Source organism: Theropithecus gelada, chromosome 2, assembly GCF_003255815.1.
Source record: "Theropithecus gelada isolate Dixy chromosome 2, Tgel_1.0, whole genome shotgun sequence".
NCBI lineage: Eukaryota > Metazoa > Chordata > Mammalia > Primates > Cercopithecidae > Theropithecus > Theropithecus gelada.
In genome coordinates this window covers 162,094,224-162,120,595 of record NC_037669.1, presented here as the reverse complement: position 1 = coordinate 162,120,595, position 26,372 = coordinate 162,094,224, and the positions used below count along the sequence as shown (strand labels likewise).

The window sequence follows — 26,372 nt, the reverse complement described above, 5'->3', positions numbered from 1 at the left end:
CCCAAACCGTGACAAAGGCAGAATCGCAGAGTGATTAGGAGTAGGGCCTCTGGTGCCACACTGCGGGAGTTCAAATCCTGTGTTCCCTTAGCTTTGTGACCTTGGCAAATTACCCTGTGGGTGCCTCAGCTTCCTCGTCTATGTAATGGCTCTAAAAGTAGGATTTAACTCCCAGAGAAGTTGTAAGGATTAAGTGGTCTAATTGTGAACATAAAGTACTTTCAATAGTGCCTGGCATACAATGTGCGATATATACATGTTTTCTGTCATTCTTTCCAGAACCTCATGGTGTGTCTACACATGGCAAGAGGTCATGATCTTTTTCTATAATTAACTGTGTCAAAAGGCAGAAATCCCAAATACAGCCCAAAGAACTTTTTGCTTAAAATATCCAGTGAGTTACGGCAAAAAAGAAGAGACTCAGCTTCCACCCACTTTGCATTTGTAAACCAGCCCCTAAAGAAGGAACACGTTGCCCAGAGAAGGAGGCTCTTTTCGTGGTGACCGGCTTTCCCAGATGCTTTAAAAATACACCTGGCCCTCTTCCATCTCCCAGCCCAGGAGCATTTAGCTCCATTCAAGCCCGCACTTATCTCTCATGGCAACCAGCATAAACACAGGCATGGGGCGCGTGTTTGGGAGCTGGCGACAGCTGAAGGAGAGGCCTCGTGGCTGCTACAGGCTTTGCACCATCAACCAGCTGGGGGTTGCAAATGAAAAAAGAGAGGAAAGAAAAGAAGGAAGCATCAGTGTGAGTCGGGCAGGTTCCTCCCTCCCAGGCATCCCGCACTTTCCTCACTCATCCTTCCGTACCACTCTCCTCTTCCTATGGGTGTCTTTGAGAGGTTTGGAGAAGGCACCAGGAGTGTTCCTGCTGCTGCTGGGAGTTCTCTCCTAGGATGGTGCTCCACAGAGGACTTTCCAGGGGTTTCGGGCCTGGCATGGGGCTTCTTGGGGACCCAAGAGGACAAGGAATGGGGCGACATCAGCCATCCTACTTGGAGAGACCTTCCTGCCCACCTGCTTTTCTTACTTCACTAGGATTCTGGGTTTGTTCCAGTGTTTGGACTTGTCCCCTGTATGAGGGGCCTGTCGGGTGGGTTTTGATCATGGAGAGTTGAAATTGGACTGCCCATTGTGTCCAACAGGGCCAACTTGGCTTCTGAGACCAGCCTTACTGGGATGGACCTCATGGAGTGGCCCCCAGAATGTTTCCACATTCTCTGTGGTCATCTAGAAATGAAATTCTCAATCATTGAGCACAGTGTCCAGGACTTAGGGAGTCTCCAGGTGAGGAAACAATCTGTTTTCCTTCTGTCGATCTTCCTGAGAGCTGCGTGGAACAAGGTCATGGTAGGGAACCATCATGGTGGAAAACACAGGTGTCCCTGTCTCTAGAGAGCAGCAGGGCCCCGCAGGAGCAGCGTTGGTTGGGTGGTTTGTCCCCTCACTCTTCCTGTCTGCCAGTAGAAAGTGAGGATTGAAGGACCGAGGTGACTTTAGGAACAATTTGGGCCCCAGAAATGCTCTCCCCAGAGTATCTGAGGGAAATGGTTTATTTGCCTTTCTTTTCTTTTCTTCCGTTATCTGAGTCCGCTGCTCTGGCCCTTACTTCTCTCTGCTGTGGAGTCCTGAGAATAAGAGTGCATTGACTGGACAGGCTTAGAAGCCGGCTTCCCTGGGCATGACTGCCAAGATGATTTTGTTCTTGTCCGGTAGAAAGTCATATGGAGACATGTAGGCAGAGGGTTGGTCATTTGCCTGTTTACTTGTGTTTTTAGACAGACTTGCAACACAGTCCTTAGGAGTTCAGGTAAAATTAGGACACATCTGTAGTGTTGGACAAGTCATTTGCTCTCCTGTAGGACCCAGTTTCCTCATCTGTAAAATTAAGTGAGGGGACCAGACTTTAAATATCCTTTTAGACTTAGACTTTCCCTGACTTTGTGGCTAACATGCTGTTTGCAAATTTACAGAATTAGCACCCACACAAAGAAGGGGTCTTGGCGTGTGTTTCTCTTCTAAGCATTGTCACTGAGAACCCATGATGTGAGAGTAAAAGGCCTGGAGTTCCCATTTACACGGCTCTGGACTTCAGTGAGTCTCTGCAACCCATTAGCTGAGAGATCTTGGCCACGTGATCTTTGTTTTGGTTTCCTTCCTTCCTTCCTTCCTCTCGCTCTTGCTCTCTTTCTCCCCTCCGTTCCCCTCCCCTCTGCTCCATTCCCCTCCCCTCCCCTCCCCTCCCTTCTCTTCCTCTCCTGTTCCCTCCCCTCCTGTTCCCTTCCCTCCTTGTCTCACTCTGTCACCAGGCTGGAGTGCTGTGGCAATCACAGCTCACTGCAGTCTCCACCTTCTGGGTTCAAGGGATCCTCCCACTTCAGCGCTTCTTCCAGTAACTGGGATTACAGGCACATGCCACCATGCCCAGCCAATTTTTGTATTTTTTGTAGGGACAGGGTTTTGCCATGTTGCCCAGGCTCATCTTGAACTCCTGGGCTCAAGTGATCCACCTGCCTTGGCTTCCCAAAGTGCTGGGATTATAGGCAGGAGCCACTGTGCCCAGCCACGGTTTAATTTCTTAATATTTTAGTTTAAACATCTATAAAATGGAGATAATAAGAGTCTCCATTTTAGATTGTGATGGGGATAAAATGAACTAATACATACAGAGCTTTGCACTGCACCTGACATGAAGTTTGCTCTCAATTACTGGTTGCAACCATTATTCCAAATGGTGGAGAGAAACTGGAATTCAGCCACTTGCCTCCTCCTGGGATGCTTCATTCCACTATCATCCCATCTGCTTTTTTTTTTTTTTTTTTTTTTAAGACAGAGTCTCGCTCTTTCGCCCAGGCTGGAGTGCAGTGGCGCGATCTCGGCTCACTGCAAGCTCCGCCTCCCGGGTTCACTGCAAGCTCCGCCTCCCAGGTTCACGCCATTCTCCTGCCTCAGCCTCCTGAGTAGCTGGGACTACAGGCGCCCGCCACCACACCCGGCTAATTTTTTTTTTGTATTTTTAGTAGAGATGGGGTTTCACCGTGTTAGCCAGGATGGTCTTGATCTCCTGACCTCGTGATCTGCCCACCTTGGACTCCCAAAGTGCTGGGATTACAGGCGTGAGCCACCGCACCCGGCCCCATCTGCTCTTAATCGATGCTGAAGATTCCAGTTTCAGAATCGAGAGTCTCCATCTAAAGCCTGAGGCTGAGTTGGGGACATCCCAGTGCACAGGCTATGGAACCGGAGGTCTGGGTTCAGAATCCCAGCTCCACAGGACCTTGGATGTCATAGAATCAGTTTTCCTCACCTGGAAAAGGGGAATATACAACCCATAACATTATTGGGAGGATCCAAGGAGAGAGCCTGGGAAGGGCCCAGCTCTGGGCCCAGGTCAGAGTATGTAGTCAGGAATTACTATTGTACTTTGAGGGGCAACATTTGACTTTCAGGACATGGTATGCTCACATCTGAGAACAACACCTTAGCCATTCTGAGTTCTCAGCAGAAAGGCCTACTAACCAGCAGAGTTCACAGGCAGGAGCTCTTCCTGTGGCTGTGAGGGAGAAAGCGTCTCCCCTTCTAAGATGGGGTGATCTTACGAGGAAACCCCACAAAGCACTACAATCCTGAGAGTGTCCACTTTTTGGAAACTGTGCAACTCTATGCAAAACCTAGCAAGAAGACAAGCCACTTACTGTATCCAATTCATCCGCATCAGAGCAGGCCCTCTGTCCACATGGCATCTGTCTTGTATGCTTCCTTTGAGGTGACAATGGCCATTAAGTCAGCAGGCATGCCTAGTGCAGGTCCTCCTGGGCAATCAGAGGAAAATGATTAAATATGAGATTTTCAAGTGGAATGCCAGCAAACTGTGGCAAATTTAACATAGATGCCCAACTTCCTGGCCATATACCCATCCGCTGCTGCTTTGCATTTTGCTCAATGTTTTTTTCCTAATTAAAATAATAAAATCCATTTGAATTAAGATCCTCCTTCTTCTTATAGTTATTATGTATGTAATTTTTTTATTTTTAGTAAAGACAGGGTCTCGTCATGTTGCCCAGGCTGGTCTTGAACTCCTGGGCTCAAGCGATCTGCCTGCCTCAGCCTCCCAAAGTGTTGGGATTGCAGGCGTGAACCACTACACCTGACCTGCAGTGTGGTTTTAATTTTTATATAATGAAAATTATATACAATTTATAATATATAATTTAATTTTTATGTAATGCATGAGACTCAAAATTTACCCATTTTTCATCTATCGGATGGGCAGAATTCAAAAGGTGCAACATCAGACTGTTGGTGAAGGTGTGTGGAAACAGATACTCTCATCCACTGCTCCCAGGAGGGGATGTGAATTGATGGGGGCTTTGTGGAATTATTTGATGGACAATTTGATGAATTATTCATTCGTCAAACCTGGCTTTCAGTCTCTAGATTCATTACGACCATTACTTAAGATACATAGCATTTGAGATACTTCCCCTCAATCAGATGACCAGTATTTATTGTACCGCCCACAATATGCTTGTTATACAAGTGGTTGGAGTTTGTGTGAGAGCAAAGCAATCAAGACAAGGAGACAGCCCACCTGTGTTCAAGTCAGACTCTACTTCTTTGAGCTTCAGTTTACTTATCTCAGATAAGTAATGTTTCAAATGAAGGCCACATTCGGACTGTTGTAGGCCGATGCTTAGCACGTAGTGAGTGCTCAATACGTGTTGCTGAGAGTTGTGACAGCTGGTGTTGGCAGGCTACCTATGGTAGTTTAAAGACTGTTTTTGTCTTCTGCTTTAGGCCACAGGAAAACACCAGAGTAAGTTACAAATGAATTAAGATTTAAATATAAAATATGAAACTATAAAATTACTAGAAAAAACCTTGGGAGTTTTTTTGAGTAACTTTGGTGTGTGGAAAACCCCAGAAACCATAAAAGAAAATAATTATACATTAAATTCTGCTACATAAAAAAATTATGTGTGGCAAAAACTCAAAAGGCCAAACTAGGAAAAATACTTGCAAGTCATGTAATAAAGTGTTTCTTTCCTATGTGTAAGAAAAATAATGTAAGAGAAAAATTGACAACCCAATGAAAAAAATGGAAAAAGTATAAATGGCTTCAAAATGTTTGAACATATTCTCAGTCTCATTCACTATATGAGAAATGAAAATTAAAACCACGCTGAAGGCTGGGTGCAGTGGCTGACGTCTGTAATCCCAGCACGTTGGGAGGCTGAGGCTAGCACATCACTTGAGCCCGAGTGTTTGAGACCAGCTGGCCAACATGGCAAAACCCCATCTTACTAAGACATATGAAAAATTAGCTGGGCGTGGTGGCACACACCTGTAGTCCCAGCTTCTTGGGAGGCTGAGGTGGGAGGACTGCTTAAGCTTGGGAGGTCAAGGCTGCAGTGAACTGTGAATGCACCACTGTAGTCCAGCCTGGGCAACAGAGTAAGACCCACTTTTCACCTATCAAGTAGGCAAAATTCAAAAGGTCGAACATCAGACTGTTGGTGAAGGTGGGTGGAAACAGGCGCTCTCATCCACTGCTTCTAGGAGGGGATGTGAATTGACAGGGGCTTTCTGGAGATGAATTAGGCAGTATGTATAAAAATTACAAGTGCCCATAGTTTTTGACCCAGTATTTTTATTTCTAAGAATTCATGTAATGGATAGTCTTACCAGCATACACAAAGATGCATGTGGAAGGTTATTTAGTTGCATTGTTTACATCAGCAAATTTTGCAAATCATCCAAATGCACATCAGTAGGGGGCAGAGTGAACAAATTATGGCTCTTCCAAAGAAAGGGATATTATGCAGCCATAGAAAAGAAAGTGGGGTGGGCACAGTGGCTCACGCCTGTAATCCTAGCACTTTGGGAGGGTGAGTTGGGAGGATCACTTGAGGCCAGGAATATGAGACCAGCCTGGGCAACATAGCAAGACCTCATCTCTAAGAGAAAAAAAAGAAAAGAAAACAATGTGCATGCATTTTATGTAGTTACAGAATAATTTCTTAGAAATACTGTGAAGACCCTGGTGCACTGGTGTGTGCCTGTAGTCCCAGTTACTCAGGAGACTGAGGCCGGAGGATCACTTGAATCTAGAAGTTCTGGGCTATAGTGCACTATGGTGATGGGATATCCACACCAAGTTTGGCATCACTACAGTGTCCTTCCAGGAGCAGGATGCCACACTGCTCCGGGAGGGGTGAACCCGCTCAGGTTAGAAACAGCAGGTCACAACTCCTATGCTGATCATTAGTGGAATTATGCCTGCACTCCAGCCTGGGCAGCGTGATGAGATGCCGTCTCTTAAACAAAAATACTGTGAAGAAACCGAGAGGAAGTACCATATGTATAACAGAATGTTACAAGTAACCCTTTGAGTAAAAGGGGGAAAATATTATACCTACCTATTTGCTTGTATGTGCATAAAATAGTCCCAGAAGTATACACAGAAAACTAAGTAATGATCGGTAATAAATAATTGGAACTGGGTAGCTGAGGGAGAGGGGTAGGAGAAAGAATTTTAATGTATACTTGTTTATATGTTTTGAATTTTGAATCATATGCGTGTATTACCTATTCTAAACAATTAAAATACTATCTGTACCTTTCATCTGGAGCACAGGATGGGATTTTTTGTCTTTAAAAGTCCTTAGATCCAAAGCAGCAAGGAAAATTGAGATCTCAGAGAGTTTCCAGATTGGTAGAATCACAGGATTATAGTGCTACAGAAAGCCTAAGGTTTATCTTGCCAACTTGCTCAGATGATAAGTGCTAGTGCTCAACTGAGTCCAGAGGGATCTGCCCTAGGTTCCCCAATTTCTGGAATCCAGGAGTTGTAGTGACTTTGAGACCAATGGGTAGAGATGCCAGTCTGTGCCAGTGGGCAGCCATGGGGCTCCCAGGAACCCAGTCTCCCACCTCCCCACCTGTTGTGGACCCTTGGACAATAGATCCTGGAGGTGGGGTGGGAGGGGTGCAGGGATGGATCTGGGGAAAGGAATAAGTGAGCCAGGTGGTTTTGAATTACAAGTGCCTGTAGAGCTAAACTGTCACCATGGAAAAATGAAGGCATGGAAACGTAGCGGCTGGAAGCACAGGGTCTTTCCACACAGTCACAGTTGTCAGCAGGTGTTGGAAATAACCCCCCCTTTGGGCTCAATGCAGCTGGAAGCTTTTGTCTCTGACCTATGGCCAGATCTCCCAAATAATTTTTACAAACTTGTCCTCCCCTGTCAAGCCCTGGCAGAAGATTTAATAGCACCGGCTGATTTATGTTGGCCGCTGTAATCAAATTCAGAATCAAGGCGCAGCCAGCCATGGAGAGGTTTCTTTATGTTCCCTTGGCTCCTAATAGCATTGTCTCCTCCTTCCTCTCTACTTACCACATGTCATTTGGTCAGATTAGAACTTGAACTCAAAAAGCAGATGCCTTTCTTTAGATAAGGTCCAAAATAATTTCCTGGTCAGGGGAAAGAAAGGGGGATGGATTTGTTTTCTTGACTCTATGTGTGCAAAGGAGATATTTTTGATATATGACTTATATAAAATAATGACCGATATGAGATGACTGATTTTCTTTCATCCTCGTAGTGAGGGTAGGCTTTTCCTCCTCAAGACATCTCTGTGGGTTAGGGGTGGGAGACAGAAGAGAGTAACCTTCTTATATTGTTTGCAGTGATTCAACAACCTGCTCAAGGCCTCTCGATGAGTGGCTTCAGGTTCCTCCAGGAGGCGCTGGTGCCTTAGCTCTGTGCAGCTCCAGGGGCCCCTAGACGTTTGCTAACAAGGGAGTTGGGCTGACCTGCTCCCAACCCTCATCCTTGTGAACGTATCTTCTGGTTCTCTGTTGCCTACCTAAAATTTTTTAATTGTATTCTTTTTAAAATCAGGAACAATTTCAAACATTCAGAGAAAGTAAAAGATAATTGTTCAGGGAACACCAATATGTCCACTGTTTGGGGCTGAATTGTGTCTTCCCCAAATTCATGTTGAAGCCCCAATAATACCCAGTATCTTAGAATGTGACTGTATTTGGTTTTGGTTTTGGTTTTGTTTGTTTTTTGAAACTGAGTCTCGCCCTGTTGCCCAGGCTGGAGTGCAGTGGTGCGATCTCGGCTCACTGCAACTTTCACTTCCTGGGTTCAAACGATTCTCCTGCCTTAGTCTCCCGAGTAGCTTGGATTACAGGCACCCACCATCACACTTGGCTAATTTTTGTATTTTTTAGTAGAGAAAGGGTTTCACCATGTTGGCCAGGCTGGTCTCCATCTCCTGACCTCAAATGATCTACCTGCCTCGGCCTCCCAAAGTGCTGGGATTATAGGCGTGAGCCACCATGCCCAGCCAGAATATGACTGTATTTGGAGATGAGATCTTTATAAAAGTGATTAAGATAAGGCCATTAGAGTGGGCACTAATCCAACTTGACTGGTGTTCTTATAAGAAGAGGAAATCTGAACACACAAAGAGACACGAAGGATGCGGGCAGAAGAGAGGCCATGTGAGGACATGGCAAGCAGGTGGCCATGCCCAAGCCAAGGAGAGAGGCCTCAGGGGAAAACAAACTTGCCACACCTGGGTTTTGGCCTTCCAGCCTCAAGACCTATGAGAAACAAGTCTCTGTTGTTTAAGCCATTCAGTCTGTGGTACTTTGTTACCCCAGCCCTAGAAAACGAATCATGCACCGCATCGATTCTGCACTGGCTATCATTTTGCTGTGATTACTCTATCATATATCTGTTTATTCATCTTTTTATTGATGGACTTCAAGTGAGTTGCAGATTTGTCACCCACTTTGGAGAACAGAATAGGGGAGGTAAACCCATGTTTGATTGAAGACCACCAGCACACCTGATTGAACCCTGTCTGTGTTTGGGATAAGCAGAGATTATTTACTCATGGGAGTTTACAAACCAGGAAACTGAAACCCAGAGATGAACAGTCATTGGGTTTGATTAGAAAGACGTGATTCTGGGCATTGGTAAGTGGTTCCAACCTTAGCTGGCTGAGGCAACACTTCTGACTCCTTTGGGTGCCATTTCTTCTGAGATTTCCTGCTCATTCTCTCTAGGTGGTGGTGGTGGTGGAAGATCTCCACTGTGTGCTGGTAACTGTTGCGTTTGACCTTGGGTGCATCCCTTAATCTCCCTGAGCCTTACCTGAAAAAGAGGATGACAGTACTAATATGTACCTTGTGGGGCTGTTGCGGGGATCAAAGGATTGAGTGGGGAACATCAAGGAATGTCTCCCATTGTTGGCACCTCACAACTGAGTTAGGGCAATGCTATCTGCTATAACATGTAGCATTTTAGTGGCTTATCCTAATCAAAATTTATTTTTTGCTCACCTAACTGACCAGTGTCCCTGGTTGAGGGCAGTGCACCTCCATTCTGGCATTCAGGGGTGCAGGCCCTTTCCATCCCATGGCTCCACTGTCCCCCAGGAATTGAGTCTGTATACCCAGGCAGAATCATTGGCAAGAATAATGACATGCCCCCACCTTTCTAAACTGCAGAGGGCTGGGAAATGCAGCTACTTCACAGGGATCACTCTGGCCTATGGAAGAGGGAGCACACATTTTGGGGGGAATGTTAGCCTTTTCCACACAGCCCCAACTCAGAGGAGGTCCTCTGATGGGAAATCAGTGGCTGGGAGTTAGAAGAGGCAGCCAGCTAGCCCGGGAAACTCACCCCCCTTGACCAGAGCAGTGAGGACAGGAGGAAGGTTGGAAGTGGTTGGGAACCAGTGAGCCATCACCAAGGGTCAGGGTCAGACGACCACAGGAAGGCACCTCCTCCTAGGGCTGTGTGCAAGGTGCCTTTGGAACTCTAACTCCAATTCTGTACTAGCTATGTGGTCCAGATCAAGTGACTTAGCTTCTCCAAGAGTCATTTTCTCCTCTGTAAAATGGGGATAATCAGCTGTGAGGGTTAAATGCAATAATGCCTGGGAAATGCTGAGCCTGGGTCATTGTCATTTCATGATATGGGTTTTGCCAAACAAGACTCTGCAAGTATGCAGCGCAGGCAATGCTCCTTCCTCTCATCTCGGGGAGGATGATACTAACAAGTCATGGCCCTCTTTTCTCAGAGTCCTTCTTAACACAGCATTCCAGGAAACCTGTATTAATCAGCGCAAGTTAGGCTGGGCGTGGTGGCTCACGCCTGTAATCTTGGCAGTTTGGGAGGCCAAGGTGGGCAGATCACAGGAGGCCAGGAGTTCAAGACCAGCCTGGGCAGTATGGCGAAACCCCGTCTCTACTAAAAATGCAAAAAACAGCCAGGCATGGTGTTTTTCCTGTAATTCTGGGTACTCCAGAGGCTGAGGCACTAGAATCTCTTGAACCCAGAAGGTGGAGGTTGCAGTGAGCCAGGATCGCGCTGCGGCACTGCAGCCTGGGTGACAGAGGGAGACTTTATTTAAAAAAAAAAAAATGTATAAAAGGCTGGGCATGGTGGCTCATGTCTGTAATCCCAGCACTTTGGGAGGCTGAGGGAGGTGGATAACCTGAGGTCATGAGTTCAAGCCCAGCCTGGCCAATATGGTGAAACCTTGTCTCTACTAAAAATACAAAAAATTAGCCAGGTGTGGTGGCAGGTGCCTGTAATCCTAGCTACTCGGGAGGCTGAGGCAGGAGAATCGCTTGAATCCAAGAGGCAAAGGTTGCAGTGAACCAAGATCATGTCATTGCACTCCAGCCTAAGCAGCAAGAGCAAAACTCCATCTCAAAAAAAAAAAAAAAAAAAAAATCAGTGCAAGTTAGCAGATGAGATGAAGACTCTTTGTCCCCCAGAGGTTAGTCTTTTACAAGACTCTCCTGAGTAAACAAAACCATTGGATCTAGAGGTGAGATTAAAGAAAAAATTATTCTGACACTGGTTAAAATGGTAAGGAAGACTTTATCCAAGACTATTGCAATAGGTTTAAAGACTATTGTAATAGGACACAGAGATCAACCTTAGCTCCATTACAAGGACAAGTGGGGATTTATAGCCAAAAAGCAGGTTGGGTGGGTCAGTGGATTAAAAACTACTAAGAGGAGACATCATGATAGGGGGATTTTGACTGAACCAACTTAACAGGATTCTTGCTGAAGGCAGACCAGGATGATCAGTTCTCAAGGGTGGGGGATTCTCTCTAAACTGACTTATCAAGATTCTGGCTGTAACTGGACTCTGCAAGGATGGACACGGAAGCCCACGTTCAAGGCCTAGTCAAGAAGAGGGCTCAGGGGAACCTGACCAAAGCTTGGCCAAGGAGGGAATGGTTGTCGGTGGGAAGGTAGAACTTGGGTCCTCCTACCTATTTCTCTGTCCACCAGGGTTCTGGGATGGGACAGCAGATGTGAAGTGCTCCAGGGCTGGTGGGAGCCTTGGCACTGCCCCAGACAGTCTTTGCCTCTGGGTCCCTGGGAAGGGTGTGGGAGTTATCTGTGCTGCACAGGCTCTCTGTGCGGTAGTGGTGGGAAACACAGCATGAGGAGCATGCAAAGCAGAATCAACTTTGGCCCCATCAGCAGGGAACAGGCCTGTGTGTGGCAGCAGCAGGGACAGGAGCGCCTGGAACAGCTCCCAGGGATGTCGTATTCCAGAAGAGGTCTCTAGCCTGGCTGATAAATCCCAGAGCTGTAATTAAGACAAAATACTGTGAATGTGACACCTGCTGACAGCTGCAGGAAGGCCCCGGAAACTTGTATTGTGAATTAGATTTTGCAGGCAGCTCTGCCATGGTGAACTGGTGCCAGGCTAAGGCACCTGAGGGAACTTGAGGGCAAAGATTGCTCACTAAGGGGGAAGAGGGGAGATCCTTCACCCCTGTCTGGGAACCATCGATGTCTCAGGAATCACAGACCGTGGTAGATGCCAAAGCTGGGAAGGGGTTAGAGCTCATCTGGTCCAAGGCTTTCATTATACATCTAGAAAAATCCAGACCCACAGGGGAAATGGGTTGACTTAGGTCACACAGTGAGTTAGTGCCAGGGCTAAAGACCAGGGCTCTTAATCCCGGTCTGGCACACTTGGCTGGAGAGCAGTTAAAAGTAGTTGAGCATACATCCAGAAATTTGACTTAAATTCAATGGTACGTGCTTGGGAAGACAGAGACGATGCCAGAGGATGAGACAAAGTTATAGACAGACAGACACAGATACAGAGAGAGTAAGACAGAGACAGAAAAGAGAGCGGCAGAAGGAGAGAAACACAGAGAAGAGGCAGAAGATATTCGTGAGCCTGAACCATTAGGTTCAAATAGAGATTCAACACCTGCTAAGTTGGACAGGACCCCAGCAATCATCTAGTCCAGCTACTTTTGTTTTTACAATAATGAAACAAAGTACAGCTGAGTGGTTTACATATGTCAACCTTTTAAGAAAAAGTTTGATGCCATGTGGTTAAAAAAAAAAAGTGCTTTTGGTGTGAAAAGTGGCAAAACTTCCATCTCTGAAGGTTTGTGAAATGAAATTTGAAAAATGAAGGGCTGTAAGAATATGACTGAGAATAGAGAAAGTTGGGAAAATGTGATGCAGATATTTCTGCAACTCTCTAGGACTCAGGACTGAGGACTCCCTGACCTTATTGCTACTTTCTCTGAGGTCTCAGACCCAGTTTCTGAGAAGGACAAAGGGGAATTCCCCAGAGAAGGAACACAGCCTAAGCCTCACCTCCCACTCCTCCCATCTTGACACAGCAAACCTCTGCTTTCAAGTATCAGCTGAAATGCCACCTCTTCCAGGAATCCTTCCTTGATATCTCACTTGGACCCTCTCCCCCTCTACTGTTACCCATTTCTTCCTTCTATAAAGCTCTTCAGGCATCCCTGCCCTATGTTAGCCACTCTTCTTTTTTGCCTTATACAACAGTTATCCAAGAATATGTCGATAAGAGAGCCCTTATTCTGTGCCAGGAATTCCAAAAGCTGTAGCTCTAATTCTCACAACAAACTATTAAAGTCGGCTTTGCATGCCCACTTTACAAGTAAGAAAGCTTAGACTCCAAAAGAATGAATAACTTCCTCAAGGTCACTCAGCTACTAAGTGGCAAAACCAGGACTTAAGCCCAACTTGGATGACTCCAGGGCCAGTACTCTTCCCATGAAACTGAACAACACATTCCAAGGGCAGGAACTGTGTCTAGTAATTGTATCTTCCACAATTTGGTACTTACTGTGTTTCTGAATGACTAAAACAGTAAAGGAATGAATGAATGAACGTAAGTGTCCTTTCTTTCGAAGTTTTTTTTTTTTTTTTTTTTTTTTTTTTGAGGCGGAGTCTCGCTCTGTCGCCCAGGCTGGAGTGCAGTGGCCGGATCTCAGCTCACTGCAAGCTCCGCCTCCCAGGTTTACGCCATTCTCCTGCCTCAGCCTCCTGAGTAGCTGGGACTACAGGCGCCCGCCACCTCGCCCGGCTAGTTTTTTGTATTTTTTAGTAGAGACGGGGTTTCCCCGTGTTAGCCAGGATGGTCTCGATCTCCTGACCTCATGATCCGCCCGTCTCGGCCTCCCATCTTTCGAAGTTTATAGTGTAGGGCTTGGCAAGCTACAGCCTGTGGGCCAAATCCAGCCTGCCTCCTGTTTTTGTATAAACTTTTATAAAACATGGCCACACTCATTCCTTTATGTATTGTCGATGGCTGCTTTCCTGTACAATGGCAAAGTGAGGTTGTAACAGAGACTGTGTGACCCACAAAGCCTAAATATTTACTGTGTGGCCCTTTATAGCAAAACTTTGCTGACTCCTGCTATAGCTTATGGTCTTTACTAAGCTGATTAAAACAACACTGCTTATTGCTAAGTAGTATAATAATGATCTTGTCTTTTATAATCTAAAATATTGTGTGTCCATGCTTGTGCACTGCATGTGCCTATAAAGAACCAGATAGATTTAAATGCGTAACTGGTTTATGCCACCTTATTATTTTATAGGCAGGCTTCATGCAAAAAGACTTGCCCACATGCCCTCTGGAAATCTATATATTTTGTTTGTTTGTGGTTTCCTTGTTGTTGTTGTTTTAGTTACGTTTAGCTTTGTCAGCAAGACTTTGGCCCAGATGGGATGAGAGCTGAGACCCCTGGCCATGAAGGTCTTCCCTGAAGCAGAGGAGGGCAGGCTCCCTTTGGACAGTCTCGGTGGGGGTTGACTTTGAGGCTTACCAGAGCAGTACTGACAAGGCGGTTTTTGAGCCAAATGAAAAGCAGCCTGTTTGACTGACTGCTCTCCATTTCCTCTTGGCTTGCAGGGGCTAAGTATCCCCAGGCTCCCAACCTTATGTCCTCCCCTGGGCTGAAGGCACTCTTGTACTCCAGGCCTCCCCTACAGCAGTGTTCATGGGCAGCTGGAGCAGGGCTGCCTACCCATTGCTGCTCCCAGGAGCTGGCCCCAGACCCCTGGCATCTGGGGCAGAAACAGCATCAAAGCAGGGATTGGCCAACTCCCACCCCTAATGCCAAACAGGCCAGGCACTGGGAGCACTCGGAGGCGTGACGAATCTCAGCCTGTCTCCGGCTAGTGTTCCCTGGCCAGTCCGCTTTGGGCCTTGCCTCACAATGACGGGTTCATCATTCAGCCTCGCTCATCTGCTCATCATTTCAGGACTGCTCTGTTACTCGGCAGGCTGCTTGGGTGAGTTGTGTGTGCATGTGGGTGTGCGCGCGGATGCACATGCATTGTTTTGGAAAAAAGACTCTTGGAAAGCAGACTGTACTAGGAGGTTTCAGTAGCCTTTAAATTTTTTTAAGTTTTTTTTTTTCTTTCACAGGGCTGTTTCTCATTGTGAAAGCCTTTAAATTTTAAACTGCTCGGCCAGTGTTGAAATTGCAATGCAAAGGCGTTTCACAGTAGAGTTGGTGGGGACCTGGCGTACTTGCTCACGGGTGTGTGCACTTGTCTGTGTCCCTCTTGTGACCTTGACTTCAGGCTGGCGGGCTGGCAGCTGGTACCTTGGCTTGGAAGTAAAATTGTGCTCTGTGGTCCGGGCCCCCGCTGGCATTGGGTGGCTGAGACAGTCTCCATCACTCTTGAGTGGACTGCCTTGGGTAATGTGGCTCAGAGGCACAGCCACCAAACCACCAAATTGTTCTTTGCAGGCTGCATCCTTGCCTGCTCGGGGGCATACAGCAGAAGGCAAACTCTACCATGTTCTTTCAGAGAAGTTCAAATTATGTGCAACTTTTAGGATCAGAATTTGTTTCTCAAGGTTTGTTGTGGGGATTGAAGGAAAATTGTAGGGTTCAGCCTTCTCTGGAACAAGTGAATTGGGGGGAATTTTGGGCAAATTGTATTCAGTTAATGTAAGAACTTTACTGTAGCTGAGACTCAACTCACTACAATAAAGTCAAAGCACTCCAAGATGTCATAAAGCATATACCCTTGGCCTTCTCTCTTCTCTTGGGTCTCTCTCTCTCATGCAAGTTCCCACAGGCAGGGAAAGGCCCCAAAGGAGGAGGAGGAAGTAAAAAGCTGACTAGTCCACCAACTGGACAGGCAGGTGCGGAACAGTTATGTGACTGCACTTGTAATTCTCCCAACCTGCTGAGGCAGGATGCTTATGTCAGTTCTTTCCTTTGGCAGTTTCTAATGACACATTTGTTGGGTTGAGGGGGTGGGAGGGAAGGCTACTTGATGGAAAAACAGAAGGCAGAAATGGAAAATGCTGTTTCCAGTAACCTATTGTGGGGCTGGCCTTGCAAGAGGGGAGATGAAGATGGACACAGTGGTGGTTCTGGTGTCATACTTATCTTAAAAAGGGACTAAAGGAGGCCAGGTGCAGTGGCTCACGCCTGTAATCCCAACACTTTAAGAGGCTAAGGCAGGCGGATCACCTGAGGTCAGGAGTTCGAGACCAGCCTGGCCAACATGACAAAACCCTGTGTCTACTAAAAATACAAAAATTAGCCAGGCATGGTGGCACACGCCTATAATCCCAGCTACTCAGGAGACTGAGGTACGAGAGTGGCTTGAACCCGGGAGGCGGAGGTTTCAGTGGGCTGAGAACATACCACTACATTCCAGCCTGAGCAACATTGTGAGACTTTGTCTCAAAAAAAAAAAAGAAAAACAAAAAAGACTAAAGGACTTTGGAGATGATTCGGACAAAACTCCTTGTGGTACAGATGAGGAAACTAAGTTTCAGATTGAGTAAGCGAGTTGTACTGGCTCACATGGCCACTTGCACCCGGACTTAACACTCTTTGATTCAAATCCATGTCTTTCCAAGAGTAAATTGGAGAGAATCTCTTTCCAAAGATGTGCCTCAGTTTCTTGAAATGAAACAGGAGAAAGTCTCCTTTTCAAGAACGGGTATTGAGTCCAAAGGGTAAAATCAGCATCATCATCAGCAGAAGCCCCAAACACTTGCCCAAAGCCTGCATTAAACAGTTACGCAGAATTTGGCAATGCACTGGCCACATACAACATGACCTTGATGTCTTTAAGTTGGGGCACGAGGTCCTGAAGTTCCGTGGTGGTTGACGTTTCCAAGGCAGCTGCCTGGTGCTGAGCCACGTGCTGCACCCGGGTTTCTGCGGCTCCACGGAGGTACGCACAGGATTGCTTTCAATACAACGGAGCCTTCCGGGGCTTTTCCAGACCGGAGCCTGAGCTCAGACACGATTCTACAGAGACGGTCCATGATAGAGACCCACAGGCCACTCGGATGACACCAAAATAGACATGTGAAGTCCTGGCTTAGTTGACTAGGAGGGAGGAGGGAGGGGGAAGCTGCTCCCTACACGTCCACCTGATGGAAATATTCTGAGCAGGAATGAGCTGTAAATAAACTAGGCTCCTAAAAACAAACAGCTCCAGGGAGTCAGGGGAGGGCAGAAATAGATGGCCTTCCCCTGCTGGGAAGAAAGTGGGTCAAGGGGGAAAGGGTGAGGGGAATGGGGTGGGGGAGCTGAACAATGCAGAGGCCTCAGCCAGAAATGCAGCTGATAATTTGTGGTCACTGAAGAGGTCTCCAGTTTCCAGGAAGAAAGGAGAGAAGTGATTGCTTTAAATGATACAAGGTCCTTCATCAGTGGAAGACCACACAGGGTGCTGGGTGAAGGAAGGCACTGGAGGCCATATATAGTCTGGAAAAATAATGGTGATGAATGCATATTAGCAGTGTGGGCCTGCCAGCTTCCCAGGTGCTTTTGGAACACTGCAGCCTCAGCCCTTAGCTGTGTGCTGAGACAAAAGACAAGCAAAGGAGAAACTGTAGCCAGGGGACCTTAAAAACATTCTGGGATTGGTGTGAGCCTGCCAACCTCCTCCACCCTACAACTGAAGCTGCCCACTCCTAGCTACTCAACCCTCTAGGAAACTTGGAGAAGTTGAAGAGGAATACTTTGGCATTAATGTCAAGTTCTGGAACAATGTATCCGTATTATTTTACCGCTGAGAAAAGTAGCCCATGGCAGCTGGAGCTGCCCTGACACTCAGAGCTCAGCCTGGTGTTTTGCAACACGGAAGCAATGTCACAGAACACCATCATCAGACAGGGTCACCCTGGGACCTTGATGGATCGAGACGAAAATAAGAATCACTCAATCACAACTGAACATAGACGAAAACAGGACTATCATCCAACCACAAAAATGACTAAACATTCTCCTGTCCTTGCTAATATGAGTGATTACTGCTGTTTAAAAAACCAGTCACAGCTTTAGTCTTGCTCCACTCTCTTCTTCTAGATGTGAATTAAGATACTCAATTATAGAATGACCCTTTCTTCCTGATGGCATCCAATTCAGAGTGAAGCCATACTTCATTTCCTCATAGTCTCCGCTCAGTCACCTAGCAAGAGCCCAACCCTAGGATCAGTCCTTCCCAGCATCCTCTAACTGAGATGCCCCACGGTTTCTTCTCGTGTGTGTTCTACCTCTTTGCAGTGAGTCAGTAAACCCAGCTTGGTTCCCTGAAGCCTTTGCTTGGAGGTCGCTGATGCTTTAGCCCCAAGTTGTTGTTATGGGACTTGTAGCTCCCAACTTTCATTTCTACCACATGCAGTCATGGTGTAGAGCTCAAGAGAAAGGGCTCTGGAACCAGACTGCCTGGCTCTGTCACTTACTAGCTGTATGACTTCGGACAAATTGCTTAACCTCTTTGCCTCAGTTAATAGATCTGTAAAATGGAGATGATGATAACAAAAGTAGTACCTAGCTTTTAGGGTTGCTGTGAGGATTAGGTGAATTTATATGTGTGAATCACTTAAATGGTGCCTTGCATGTGGTGTTTGTCACTATTAATTCAGCAAATGTTTGTGGAGTGTCTAGTGTATGTGAGATACAGTGCTAGACCCTGGGGATAAAAACTGGCTCCCGCTCTCCCAGAAAGCACAGTTTGGTCAGAGGGATACAAGGAAATAGTTTTTCCCCTTGGAGAAAACCTAGCATAGGGGTAAACCCAGAGAAAAATATAGCAGGGCCACTCAATCTTGGCCTGGGAAGTCAAGGAAAGCTTCCTGTTAGAGGCAACACCTGAACACTTCTTGATGGACTGCTTATGGAAGGGCAGGGAGTGGGGTATAAGCAGCAGGCCTCTGGGCTCTGCAAGCCTTTCCAACTACAGATGCCATTTAGGTACTTTCTGCGTCCCACAAGGCCTGGCCCAGTGCCTGGCAGAGTGTGCTCAAATGAATAAATGTCTAATACTCGTAAACTAGTGCCTGCTGTGACTTTTCTTTCTCAAACTCTGACCATTGTTGCCCCAGGTCCCCTGCAACTTCAAAACCACCCTTGATTCTCCCTGCTCTTTCTCTCCTGCAACACGTTGGTCCCCAGTTTCTCTGCATCAGTCCCTCCCTTCCTTTCCCGTGCCCTGCTGTATGCTCCCATTCTCCAAGACTGTCCTCCACACACCTGCACCTTCCCTGCACACAGTGTTCTCCAGCACCATTTTGATCCTGTTACTCCTTTACCCTGCACCTGCCGTGGCTTCCTACGACTTTCCGATTAAAGCTTAAACCCAGCCGAGTGCGGTGGCTCACGTCTGTAATCCCAGCACTTTGGGAGGCCGAGGCGGGCGGATCACGACGTCGGGAGATGGAGACCATCCTGGCTAACACGGGGAAACCCTGTCTCTACTAAAAATACATAAAATTAGCCGGGTGCGGCGGCGGGCGCCTGTAGTCCCAGCCACTCAGGAGGCTGAGGCAGGAGAATGGCATGAACCCAGGAGGCTGAGTTTACAATGAGCCGAGATCGCACCACTGCACTCCAGCCTGGGCGATAGAGCAAGACTCGGTCTCAAAAAAAAAAAAAAAAAAAATTAAACCCCTTTGTGGGGTATCCAAAACGGCATAATCTAGCCCCAAATTAACTTTCCAGCTTTCCCTGCATCCTGACCCCAACACCCACTGTTCCTCCTCTTCAGTAGGCGACCACCTTAAAGTGTCTTGCCTCTGTGCTGTGTTTAACGTTTTTTGTTTGTTTGTTTGTTTGTTTGTTTGAGATGGAGTTTCACTCTTGCCTGGGCTGGAGTGCAATAGCACAATCTCAGCTCACTGCAACCTCTGCCTCCCAAGTTCAAGCGATTCTCCTGCCTCAGCCTCCCGAGTAGCTGGGATTACAAGCGTGTGCCACCATGCCCAGCAAATTTTTGTATTTTCAGTAGAGATGGGGTTTCACCATTTGGTCAGGCTGTTCTTGAACTCCTGACCTTAAGTGATCTGCCCACCTCAGCCTCCCAAAGTGTTGGGATTACAGGCGTGAGCCACTACGCCTGGCCTGTTTGACATGTTTTGGAGCGCCTGTCTGCCTTGCCTTCTTCAGGAGAAACTCCTCCCATAGCCTCTGTTGAGCTGGTGACAGACCCTGAGATCCTGCTAACGACTGGATCTGAGCCCGGTCCAGGGCAGGCTCTGCTCAGCTCCCCCCATGACCTGTCACCTGGCTGGGCAAACAGATTCCCTGTGGTGGATGTTTGAACTAAGACCCACAAGGGGATGTTCCAGACAAAACAGATGGGGGAGGTAAAAGAGGTGAGGCAAGACTGGATCAGCCGTCATGGGAAGATGGGCGTGAAGACGCCAGAGAAGATGGAATGGATCAAATGCGCAGAAAGAAGCATAAAAAGGGAGATGGGGGGCAGGGGATGGAGGAAGGTAAGAGAAATACCAGGACAGTGTCATGCTCCATTGACTCACTGGCTCCAGCTCTTTCTGACAGTTGTTAACTTTACGATAAATCTCCTTTTTTCCCCAGAGCCCATGTGAGTGAAGCTCTGCTTCTCACAATCCAAGTAGCCCTGAATGGAACACGGTCTCTCTCCTGCCATTCCTCCCGCTCCCCGGGGAGCCTCCCCTCCTTCCATCACCCACCTCCCCAGCTGGCCCTTCAAGGCCTCGCTCAAGTACCTGTGACTTCCCCAGATATTTTTGTGGTCTGGAAGACTTCCTGTCTGAATTCTCCTTGCTCTTCCAGAATTAGCACGAGTTCCATCTTTCCCAAAAGATGGCCAGGTCCATCCCAGCTGGTGGCCACCTGTTGTTCCTGTTTTTCTGAATTCCTTCAGTCCCTCGTTAACTTGTATGACCTAGAATGGATGCTGCTTTGGTGTTGGGTGTTGGGTTCTATGGAACTTTTTGTGACCAAGCTAAGCACCAAGCATTAGATAGGCCAACAGTTTTCATTGGGGCCGTTTTGGAAATTTTCAAGGTATTTTTAGTTGTTTCAAAGGCCGGGATGGGTAGCACCACTGTGTTTGTTGAGCTGGGTCAGGAGTGAGAGCTATCTTGCAAAGGGTGAGACAGAATTGTCCCACATCCTACATGACTTTGAAATGTCCCAAGGAACATTCATACCTATATATAATTACCTCATTCTATAACTGAATTCTCTTTTACACAGCATTTTTAAAGCACTGTTGTAATATAAATTGAGTTTTCTAAGACTACAATTACAGAGTAATGGTTGTGCTTTGTCTAGTTGGGAATTTTACCCAGTGTTATTTATTATTTCAGAAAATCACATCACATGGTGGACACATTCCTTGTAGCATGGAAGTTGCCAATACCATAATCTGTATTTGAGCTGTTGCATTCACTGTGATTTCACATAAGTGCAAGCATCAAACTACAGCATTATGTATTCTAATATTGTGTCTGACCACTTATAATCAAAACGTTTACTTTTATATCATAAGTCACTTTTTTTTTTCTTTCTTTCTTTCTTTTTTTCTTTTATTTTTTGAGATGGAGTCTCGCTCTGTTGCCAGGTTGGAGTAATCTCAGCTCACTGCAACCTCCACCTCCCAGGTTCAAGCAATTCTCCTGCCTCAGCCTCCTGAGTAGCTAGGACTACAGGCACACGCCACCATGCTCAGCTAATTTTTGTATTTTTAGTAGAGATGGGGTTTCACCATGTTGACCAGGATGGTCTCCATCTCTTGACCTCGTGATCTGCCCGCCTCGGCCTCCCAAAGTACTGGGATTACAGGCATGAGCCACCACGCCTGGCCCATAAATCACTTTCTTATATTTTTCTTTTATGTAGAATTAAGAGCACGATATTGATTTTTTAAATCGTGTGTCAGTATGCTGTATTATTTATGAATTTCATTTCCAGATAATAAAGGTGTCTTTACACAATATTTCCCATAAAAGGTCGCATTGGGCCTGAGAGGGCTGAGGGCCTTTGGCACAGGCCAGTGGAATGCTCCATCATCAAGGGTGCTAGGAAGTGTGTGTGCACAGAGCCACCATTCCTGTGGACACCGCGTGACCTGGCGACTTCTGGGGAGCACTCAGCCCTTGTCTAGTGTCTGAGGCAGGTCCTGGAGCACAAAGTGGAGATGGTTGGCAGATGCTGGCCCCTGGGAGATAAGACAGAAAAGTGGGTTCAGGGCTGAGACCATGTGGTGGTCAACCTGGCGCGCGTGTTCTGTGAGGTCAGAGGTATTGTGAAGGGGTGGAAGCGAAGGTACATCGTGACACCAAAACTGAGAACTGAAAAAGCATAGCTTTGGGTGATTATGGATATTGCTGCTATGAACATTTTAGTGCATTCATTTTGGCGAAAACACACCCATTTTTTTTTTCAGGGCCATTTCAAGAGAAATTTTTACTTGTTGGTATAAAAATAAAACTATAACCATTCAAGCTGGCTCCTAACTAAAAAGTTTATCTTGAAACATTTGCAGTAACTCCCACTGGATTCATTAGTTAGGGACACAAATCAGGGCTGTCTCAGGGCAAACACCAGAGAACACATATATGGTCCTGGCCAATGCACATCATTCAGAGATACTGGGGAGGAGATTCAAGCTTGGAGTCAGAACCTGAAATTTTAAAGATCACTTGTAATCATGATTCCGGATACACCCACTTTTCTATTGGTAAAAACCTAGGAGTGAAATTGCTGGGCTAAAGTGTATGTCTATGTTCAGCTTTAATAGCAGATAACAAGCAATTTTCCAAAGAGGTTGCATCGGTTTACATTCTGGCCAGCTAATGTGTGATAGTTGTGGTTGTTCCACATCCTTGCCACATTTCTTATATTCTGTCCTTTTCATTTTAGCCATTCTGGTGGATGTATAGTTGTATCAACCCAATGAACATCTGCAGTGTTCTGCAGAATGGATGAGCAGGTTGTGATATAGTCGCTCAGTGGGACTCTATTCAGCAGTAACAATGATAAACAACAACCTAGATGATCCCCATAGACAACATGTTAAGAAAGAGAAACCAAAGACAGGAGTTCATATTGTATGATTCCATTTACATAAAGTGCAAGGTTAGTCAAAATGAATCTCTGGTGTTAGAATTCAGGATGGGAAGGGGTGCAGAGATTGGAGCTTGAAGGAGCTTCTGGGTGCTGGAGGATGCTGTTTGTTGACCTGGGTGCTGGTTTCTAGGATTCGTCCACCTTGTGGAGATTTATTGGGCTGTAACTTATTGATCTGTGTACTTTTTGTAAGGCATACTTCAACATTGAACATTTACTAACATTGAACATGGATGAGACTTTTTGTAAAAATAAAGCTACAAAGGTTCAGGGCCCTCCCTTCATTTCCCGACACTGTGGATTAGGCTACTCATATACTGAGACATTAAACCGTAATTCTCCAGTGACATGAGTGACATGTGAATGTGTTTGTAAAGTCTAGAGTCAATATATGTGTTTTAAATCATGGGTGTGGGTGTCCTGTAAGTAATGCTGCCACCGGCCCTGGCTGCCTCCCTGTCTGAACAATTTCCTTCTGAGTACAATATTAAAGTCATTAGCAAGCACTTTCTTCTCCTCAACTTCTGAGGGCATATGATGAGTCTGTTTGAACTTTACATTTCCTGCTACATCTACAAAGTAACAAGTCAGTATCTGAGGAAGGAGAAATGAACCTTATAATGGTCACAGTGTCCAGACAAGTTATCTGCTTCTTTATGAACCATTTTAATCCAGCAAAGGCAAGGGCAAGGGCATAATTGCTATGTCAAGTAGCCGACAGGAGGCCCACCCACATCCAACAGGCTAGAAATTAGGATTTGGAAGTCTGGGGTGGCAGGGTGGGTCTTCCCTGGGCACGGTGGGTGTGACAGAGGCCCCAGCACTGACCACATGCTAACGAGCAGCAGTTTTCTCTGAGCAGCCCTTCCTGGCCTGGATCAGAAGAAGCGTGGTGGCCACAAAGCATGCTGCCTGCTGACGCCCCCTCCACCACCACTGTTCCCACCACCATTCTTCAGAGGTGGCCGAAGTCCGGTGAGTACTTTGGGATTTATGAGAGGAAAAAAAAAGTGCAGGCTACTCATTTGCACACCACACAGCCCCGCCTGCCTGCCCCACTCCACCTGAGCTGCCTCCGGAATCTTGTGAGAGCCTCAACCCTCCGCGGTCACCCAGAGGTTGAGCCCTGGAATGGACATTTTGCAGTTCCTGGGGTGTGTCCATTCTCCAAATATCTTAAATAAATGATGGAGGGAGGGAGATTCTTCTCGGCAGGAATTGGATTTGGCAAAGTTTCTCATCTTCTCAAAAACCAGGAGGTGAATTTATAATATAACTTCCTGGGTTCCCATCAGCTGCTCAAATATGGAATTTCCCCTTCTGTTTTTCTTCTTCCCAAGTGTTTATGAAATTCCCTTTTGCAGTCCGTGTCTAACACAGACCATTTCCATGAGGTGACTCAGGAAATAGTTCTCCTGTAGCCACACTGAGGTGTGACGGGGAGCAGAATTTGGAAAGAAAGGACAAGGTGAGGAAAAGAGCAAGATTCGGGAAACTGGCCTAGAAGGCAGCAGCCAGAGCATTCTGAGAACTTGGGATTCTCAGCTCTTTCCCAACGCTGCTTCTCCTGTGCTGTCCAATTCAGGAGCCACTAGCCGTATGTAGCTATCTGGCACTTGCAGTGTGGCTAGTTCAAGTTGAGATGTGCTGTAAGTGTAAAATACACACTGGATTTTGAAAGAATTAGTATGAAAAAAGAATGTAAACTATCTCAGTTCACTTTCTAATATTGAATATATGTTAAAATGATAATATTTGGGTTTTGTTGGGTTAAATAAAGTATATTATTAAAATTAATTTCACTTTTTTCTTTTTAGCTTCTTGAAAGGTAAAAATGTGACTACTAGACAATTTAAAATTACAATGTTGCTCTTATTGGTGGCTCACGTTAGTTATGTTTCCACTGGACATGCCAACCTAGACATTGGATAGAGGCCCCTGAAATGAGCTTCCTAACTCTATAAGTGGCTGCAATTTGTCTGTAATTCACAGAGCCAGGTTTGTCTCAAGAGCAGATGAGAGAACAGAAACTGGTAGCCCAAGATGTCATCTTCTTGGGGCAGTCATTGGGGTGTTAGGGAACTGCCAGGCTTAGAGACCTGAGCCCAGAGCAGGTCTGTGTCCAGGATGGTGACCCTTCCTCTGTCCCCTGCGCCTGACCTCTAACTCTGTGTTGCTTTGTACTGAAGCTTCTCTCCCCAGACATGAAGAATCTCATCCTGGAACTGGAGACCTCGCAGTCCCCGTGCATGCAAGGCTCGCTAGGCTCCCCTGGGCCTCCCGGCCCCCAGGTTGGTGCACTCTACTGGACCCCTCTTGCTGTCTTCTGTTTAGAGCAGGAAAGCCCACTGCACAGAGCCTCTTAGTGTCTACTCCTTCTCATGTGATACAAAGCTGTTTTTCCTTCTCTCGCTAACTTCCTGCTCCAAAGCCACATGGTTAGAACACTGGCTCTTTGCTGGGTAAATTCTGGCCTCCCGACCTTGATTTCCTCATCTATGCAATGGGGATAATAATTGCCCTACAGTACCAAATTTTGGGGGAATCAAATGAGGATGCTACCTCTATGGATATGGTTTTTATTAGTTACAATCAGACAAACACTTGATGATGGTGCCCCTTATGTAACCATTGACCACTCCTGTGGACCAGAGCTGCCTGCGTTCAGCACAGGGAAGTGGAGGCACAGAGGAGATTGTTTCCTGCCTCACTGGGCCCCCAGGTGTTGCTACCAAGTAGCCCGCCCCTGCCCACCAAAGCTAAAGGGGAGAGTGAGAAATAGGCAAAATGCTGGAGAAAGGATTTCTAGACAAACAAGGGTACCCTCCAGAAACCCCACCCCACAGACTCCTGGCTCTGTGGCCTGCCTCCAAGAGGGTGCTCCATCGGTGAGGGACAGCTGGGCCTGAGCCTTCCATGGGGAGGAGAAAGAGGTTATAAGGAGCAGTTAGTTCCCCAGGTGCCTTCCCATGCAGGGGGCATAAAAATGACATCACCCACCTGGGTAAACCCTCGTGTGGCTTCCGGACACTTGAAGGCTCACCTAGATTACAAAGCTCCACAGGAGGGGACTCCAGCCTGTATCTCCTACATCACTTCCTACCTCCATTGTCTCCTTGACTCAGCCACAGTGACCATCTCTCAGGTTCTCAAACACTCCAAACTTGCTTTAGCCACAGGGCCTTTGCACTTGTGGTCCCTGCTGTTTGGAATGTTCTTCTTTCTGGTTTTGATCATGGCCAGCTCCTGTTGGCCACTCAGTACTCAGCTTCCATGCCACCTCCTTAGAAGTGCCTTCTTCTACCACCCACTCAACCACTTAGTCTAAAGTAGTCTCCTGCCCGCACCCACCACCACAATCACTCTCTGCCACAATGACCTGTTTTAATTCTCTGCATGATTTTCTCATCCTATTATGATTTCCTTATTTGTTTTTCTGTTCCTGGTCTCCTCTCTGTAAAACGTAAGCTCAATGGCAGGGGTTGGCAAACTATATCTGTGGATCAAATCCTGCAGCAAAGTTTCAATAAAACGTTGAAGTTTTATTGTCTGTGGCTGCTTTTGCACGACAAAGGCAGAGTTGAGTAGCTGTGACAGAGACCAAATGTGACCCACAAAGCCTAAGATACTGACAATGTAACCTTCTAAAGAAA

The 26,372-nt window shown here is 46.6% G+C and overlaps 1 protein-coding gene across 3 annotated transcripts in view; it reads left to right on the top strand.

Moving 5' to 3' along the window:
• Positions 1-26,372, top strand: part of COLQ (collagen like tail subunit of asymmetric acetylcholinesterase) — a 71,225-nt gene that overhangs the window by 9,122 nt on the left and 35,731 nt on the right. Inside the window, exons 1-3 of one of the 3 annotated variants that reach the window (XM_025374384.1) lie at positions 14,279-14,632; positions 23,582-23,694; positions 24,909-25,010. In XM_025374384.1, the coding sequence (XP_025230169.1) occupies positions 14,557-14,632; positions 23,582-23,694; positions 24,909-25,010 (291 nt within the window). In that variant the 5' untranslated portion in view covers positions 14,279-14,556. Of the gene's footprint in view, positions 1-14,278; positions 14,633-23,581; positions 23,695-24,908; positions 25,011-26,372 lie in introns of those variants that run through there. The other 2 variants (XM_025374376.1, XM_025374388.1) reach the window with 2 other exon arrangements.